The sequence below is a fragment of the Vicia villosa genome, linkage group LG3 (assembly GCF_029867415.1).
Source record: "Vicia villosa cultivar HV-30 ecotype Madison, WI linkage group LG3, Vvil1.0, whole genome shotgun sequence".
Classification (NCBI taxonomy): domain Eukaryota; kingdom Viridiplantae; phylum Streptophyta; class Magnoliopsida; order Fabales; family Fabaceae; genus Vicia; species Vicia villosa.
In genome coordinates this window covers 51,484,397-51,490,514 of record NC_081182.1, presented here as the reverse complement: position 1 = coordinate 51,490,514, position 6,118 = coordinate 51,484,397, and the positions used below count along the sequence as shown (strand labels likewise).

General features: G+C 43.5%; 2 protein-coding genes across 2 annotated transcripts; both read right to left on the bottom strand.

Annotated features, from left to right (window-relative positions):
- Positions 1–655: 655 nt before the first annotated feature.
- On the bottom strand, positions 656–3,838 carry LOC131658035 (uncharacterized). The gene is made up of 2 exons (XM_058927370.1): positions 3,111–3,838; positions 656–3,005 (listed from the first exon to the last, which is right to left on the bottom strand). The coding sequence occupies exons 1-2, from the start codon at positions 3,836–3,838 to the stop codon at positions 656–658; spliced, it is 3,078 nt and encodes a 1,025-aa protein (XP_058783353.1).
- Positions 3,839–4,155: 317 nt separating this feature from the next.
- LOC131658034 (uncharacterized) lies at positions 4,156–5,391 on the bottom strand. Its single transcript, XM_058927369.1, has one exon. It carries the CDS (start codon positions 5,389–5,391, stop codon positions 4,156–4,158), a length of 1,236 nt encoding a protein of 411 aa, XP_058783352.1.
- Between the last annotated feature and the right edge of the window lie 727 nt (positions 5,392–6,118).

Here is a 6,118-nt window from a genome sequence, read left to right as displayed (position 1 = left end):
TACTTCTTCGTAGTTTCTGCTTCACCGGAGGGTTGTCTTCCTTGATTGGTAAGCGGTGCACCACAATATCAGTATCAAGACCGGGCATATCTTCGTAGGACCAAGCGAAAATCTCAACATATTCTCGTAGCATATGGATTAGTCTCTGCTTGACACTGTCTTCTAACCCAGCGCCTACCTTGACTTCTTTCTTTTCTTCGTTAGTACCAAGATTCACAACTTCAATCGGCTCTTCGTGCGGCTGTATAGTTCTTTCTTCTTGCTCTAACAGTCTGGCAATTTCTCTAGGCACTTCACAATCTTCCTCGCCCTCATCCTCAGCTTGGTAGATCGGATTATCAAAGTCATAATTGGCAGTAGCAGAGTCGTTATCAATGGGATCCAAAGTGGATGTGAATCTGCAGTGTATTATGTGGGTGTGTGTAAGAACACATAGCTTTTTAATAATATGACAAAAAACAAAAACATAGAGCGCAATATTTGAATATGAAACGTCCAATGATTTATTTGAATGAAAATATGATTATGACATGACAAGCCCTCACAAATGGACCAACTATGCCCCGGGCAAGGCATATGGCTTTGAAGTTTATTGTTTGAATTACATAACCAAAACTTGGAACAGAAAACAATAAAAAAACAGGAAAAATTGCAATTACTCCTGGTTGAAGGAGATAGAGATAACATCTTCGGTCTTCCAGTTGTTTAGCCCATGATCAGGTGTCGGGAAGATCCACTTGTCTAGATTGCAGTTGCTCTCCCCATCTTCCAAGGCATTGACTCCTTTGCTGACGAAATGAGACATTAATCCTCCAAGACGGGTGTGATGATTATTCTTCTGAGTTCCAGCAGTACAACCTAAACCAAGCTTGTCAGATTTATACGGGACATCAATGAGTTGGCCCCAAACAGTACAACCACCTTCTTCAACTACAGCCTTAGCATCTTTCAGAGAAGCCATGGTTGGAGGGATCCGGGTAACTTTAGGAACAGTAGGAGTGTGCTTGGCAGAAGAGACAACCTGAGGAACCAATTCAAAAGTCTGGCAAGGAGTCTCGATGAATTCGCCATTCACTTCGATATACTTGTACTCATTCACATGGCTAACCACATACTCCTCTTCTCCATGCACAGTGACGATCTTGCCATTTGCAAGGTACTTCAGCTTCTGATGCAAAGTAGATGTCACAGCACCTGCCCCATGTATCCACGGACGCCCGAGCAAGCAAGAATAGGCGGGGTGGATATCCATCACATAGAACAAGGAGTTGAAAGCTTGAGAACCCACTCTGATTGGGAGCTCAACCTCTCCATAGACTGTACTCTTCGTACCATCGAAAGCCTTCACCACCACATTACTGGGTTTTAGTACCATCCCCTCAGAATCAAGTCTATCCAGCACCATTTTAGGCAATACATTCAGCGAGGAGCCATTATCCACCAGCACATGGGACAAAGTAGTACCCTTACACTCAATGGAGATGTGCAAGGCTTTGTTATGACTCTTTCCAGCAGGAGTCAGATCAGCATCAGAAAACCCCAGGTAGTTGTTCGTTGTCAAACTTGCAACACAGTTCTCAAATTGATTAACAGAAATCTCTTGTGGTACGTGCGCCGCTTTTAGAAACTTCATCAGAGCCTTAGCATGGGCCTCAGAACAAGTTAACAATGATAGCATGGATATCTTGGAGGAAGTGTGCCCCAACTGTTCGATCACATCATAATCGCTCTTCCGGATGATCTTCAGAATTTCATCCATTTCCTTCTGGGAGACTTCTTCAGCAGTAGCTTCCACTGGTGTCTGCACTGGGTCCGGCATTGGTCCTTTCCCTCGCACATCAGCAGTTGAATCGGAAACAGAGACCTGGGTTGAGGTATTGGCACCAGGAGAGATTCCCGGAGAGAAAATTCTTCCACTTCTTGTAACCTTGCTGGTCCCTACAATATTGTCGACGTCGAGACTGGGAACTTTGACAGGCTCGTCATTCAAAGCTTCTTGTTTCACACCATGGATGTACACATCATTACCATAGCTCCAGGGGACAGCCTTGTCAGAGGAGTACGGGATCGGACCAGGCTTGGTAATGATCAAGGGAGCTACCTTGGGCTCAGTAGTGATCTTTATGGGGCCCTTGGTAGGAATTCTCACAGGAGTCCTGGAAATTACGGACACGTCTTCAAATTTCAAGTTCTGAGCTAGATCTTCACATAAGTTTTCTACAGAAGGCACTTTTTCAAACATGATCGTTCGACTATCCATCAGGCATTGAATACCAGTCTTCAACATTGTACAACCATTTGACTGCGACGAGCAGTAATAACAGTCTTCAATGCAACCCGGAAATAAATCGGCTTGCAACAGCTTCTTCTTGATAAGAGGGAGTGGAGTAGTCAAATTCATCACATTAGTAACATAAGATTCTTGGTCAACAGCATTGACAGCTTTGTCATGCTTCGGCATAGGAGCAGTAATAACATTGGGAGTTTCTGGAGGGTCAAACTCAATTTCCCCAGCATCTATCATATCTTGAATCTTATTTTTCAGAGCCCAGCAACTGTTCGCGTCATGTCCTGGGCTATAAGAATGGTATGCACACTTCGCATTGGGGTTATAACCAGGAGAAGTAGTATTAGTGGTCTTCGGAGGGTCCCTCACAGTGATCAAGCTCGCCTTTAATAGATATTGTAATGCTTGGGATAGTGGCATGTTTATTTTTGTAAACTTTCTTCTGGGCGCATCTTGCCTATGTTGATATCCTTGTTGTTGATTTTGTCGAGGTGTTGGTGTAGAGATTAAGACAGCTCCAACAGATTGGCTACTATCATTTCTGTTGCGACCCCTCTGGCTGTGCACAGCATTAGCTTCAGTCTTTCCACTATAAGGCTTCTTCGTAACACCAGAAGAGGTAGCCACCTGAATTTTCCCACTTCGGATGCCACTTTCAACCCGCTCCCCAGTCAATATCAAGTCAGTAAAACCAGCTGATGAGCTTCCCAGCAAATAACTATAAAATGGACCAGTCAAAGTACCCATGAACATATCTACCAGCTCCCTGTCCGTTAGAGAAGGTTGGACTCTACCAGCCAAGTCTCTCCATTTTTGAGCATACTCCTTGAAACTTTCTTTCGGACCCATGGACATGCTCTGCAGTTGTTTACGAGTCGGTGCGAGATCAGAATTATATTGGTATTGCGTATAGAAAGCAACAGCCAAGTCCTCCCAAGTACGAATATTGGTACCCTCTAGTTGATAGTACCATTCGAGTTGAGTTCCTGACAAACTCTCTTGGAACAAGTGGATCCACAGCATCTTGTCAGTGGTGTGAGGTTGGATCTTCCTCACATATGATTTTAGGTGCAGTTTGGGACAAGAGACCCCATCATACTTTGCAAAGGTCGGTGTCTTGAACTTTGGAGGGATCACGACTCCTGAGATGAGTCCTAGTTCCTCAAAGTCTAACCCTGGTATCTTCTGGATTTCCACAGCCTTCATTCGTTCCTCCAACTGTCTGTACTTATCCTCCGGATATTCTTCGTCATCATAGTACTCCTCTTCTTCCTCGTCTTGCTTTCCAGAACCATTGTTGCTCGTTTGATCAGTTTTGCCACTAGCACCTTCCTCTTGTTCAACCTCCTCTTCGATTTCTTTGACCTTTCTGAGAGGGCCTCGGAATCTTCTTCCCAGATTAAGAACACTTACAGGCTTCTTGGCCTTCTTCTCCTTCTTAGTAAGGAGTGCCTTCAGCTCCTCCTGCCCCTTTGCCAAATTCAGGATCATGGCTTGGAATTCAGCATTTTTTGCTTGCAGATCCTTAACTGATTGCTCGAGTGGATTCATTTTCTTAGCTGAAATAAACAGCGAGAATATGAGTAACCTGTCGTAGAAACCTGTTATGATGCAGTGATATGAATGATATGTATGTTTATGCAATGTTTTCAAGGACCTTGAAATTTAAACTTGTTTAAACCAACAAAAAAGAAACTTTCATTAAAAAAACATAAAACTGTTTGCCATTTTAGGCTTTACAAATAAGGAAACTGAAATAGCAAAAACAAAAGCATAAAAAGAAAGTCTTCAAGTCTCCCATGGACGCTTTCGCTTTGCACCAAGGAACGTGTTGATGCTTTGCTCGTCCTGAAGTTGCTTTGTGAGCTCTAATACTTTCTTCTCTTTGGCGCGAAATTGAGTTTCAAAGGTGTCCCTTTCAGCTCCTCAAGATCGGTAGGCATGTCTGGATGAAGAATAACCTGAGGGACATCTCCCTCAAATTCAGGCTCAATAATCACAGGTCTGACAGCAGGGTATGGCATAATAAACTTTTGAGCACGAGTGCGCACCCATTTGAGGTAAGGCTCAAGAGGAATAGAGTTTTTCTGGCCCAACTCCTTGCTATCATACTTATATACTTTGTCCCACGCACGTATGAAACTTCGTCGGTAATTCTGAGGATCGTCTTCATAATCAAACGCATAACCCTTGATGATCATGTCATGAGGACCATTTCTTCGAGCATAACCAAACTGACGCAAAGCTAATGAAGGATTGTAAGTGATACCTCCCCTAATGCCAAGGAGTGGCACGTTAGGGAATTCCCCACAGCGATCAATAATAGTGAAATCCTTGTCAGATCGAGTGCACCAATGAATATCCGAATGAGAGAGTGACATCATCCTTTGTGACCATTGCATCCTTTGTTCATTCCTCAATACCGATCGGGGAAGGTGCGAAATAAACCACCTGGAAAGTAAAGGTATGCAGCACATGAGAGTTCCTCGTTTCTTGTTGGTACGAGTGTAAAGCGAATGTAAAATGTCTCCGACTAAGGTAGGTACCGGGTTGCGAGCTAGAAATATTGTGATAGCATGCACATCAACGAACTGGTCAGGATTAGGGAATAGTACTAACCCGTAGATTAATAAAGCTAACACATCTTCAAAAGCTTGATAACTCATGGCCTTTAGGAATGATCGAGCCTTCTTCAATAGGAACTTGGCGAGAAAGCCTTCGACTCCACTCTTTGTTTCCCAATTAGAGTCAACTTCTGATTTTTCTATATGTAGCGCGCTTGCCATGACTTCAGGTTTTGGAACGTCCTCCAAACCTGTGAAGGGCAACTGATCTCGGATGGGTAAGCAAAGCAACTCAGAAAATTCTTCCAGGGTAGGCACCAACTGATAGTCGGGAAAAGTGAAGCAATGATGCACAGGATCGAAGAACTGGAATAAGACCCTCATCATATCTTCTTCAAAATCTGAGGAGACCAATCTGAGTAGGCAACCATGTCTTTCAGCGAATCGGGAATTTTTGGGGATTTCTGAGACTAATTCTTTAAGCTCGGGAGGTATGCTCACAAAGTTGATCTTGATGAACTTTCTAGTAATGGGAGCCATAACCTACAAAATAGAACAAAGATAAATTCCTTGGTCCTTGAAACAGTTAGTAAAGATGCTATGTTATGATGTCATGATGTTATGATGTCAGATAGATAACAAACACAAACAAGTCACACAAGAGCCTTAGATTTGAAGGCGAGCATGTAGTCCATGGGTGAGTACCCTCCCCACTGAATTTTAGTTGGTTCAACCTGTCCTAGATAAAGATCGGGTTCTATGGTGCTCATCTCGACGATCGTTCTCGAAAGCATTATCTCAGTCAGCACTCGGGTGGCTGACCGAAAACATCTTGAAAGATTGATCTCAATGAGTGTAGCTTCGAGTATCAACCAGCTTCAGTCAAGGTCCAAAGCCGGCCATCTCGCTACTTCTTAATAGGCCAAAGTCAAGTTCAACTAGGGTTCTAAGGGCAAATTAGTGCTTCACGACACTACATGGTAGCCTAATGTCTCCTCGATCATGTTCAAGGGCCATCAGAACCAACCAAAGTGTCACACTAACGGTGGCCACCATATCAACCATATCGGGACGAGCCGTACAGTCTCCTTGGTCTATTGCCACATACCTAAGGTACACTAGATCCGGGTGTAGGATCTTTCACACAAGTAAACCCAAACAATACCCTTAAAAATAAAGCACACAAAACAAACAATTGAGAACATTTATAATGAACTAAAGCCCTAAGGTAAACCCCTCTTAAAAATATGTCCCCAGCAGAGTCGCC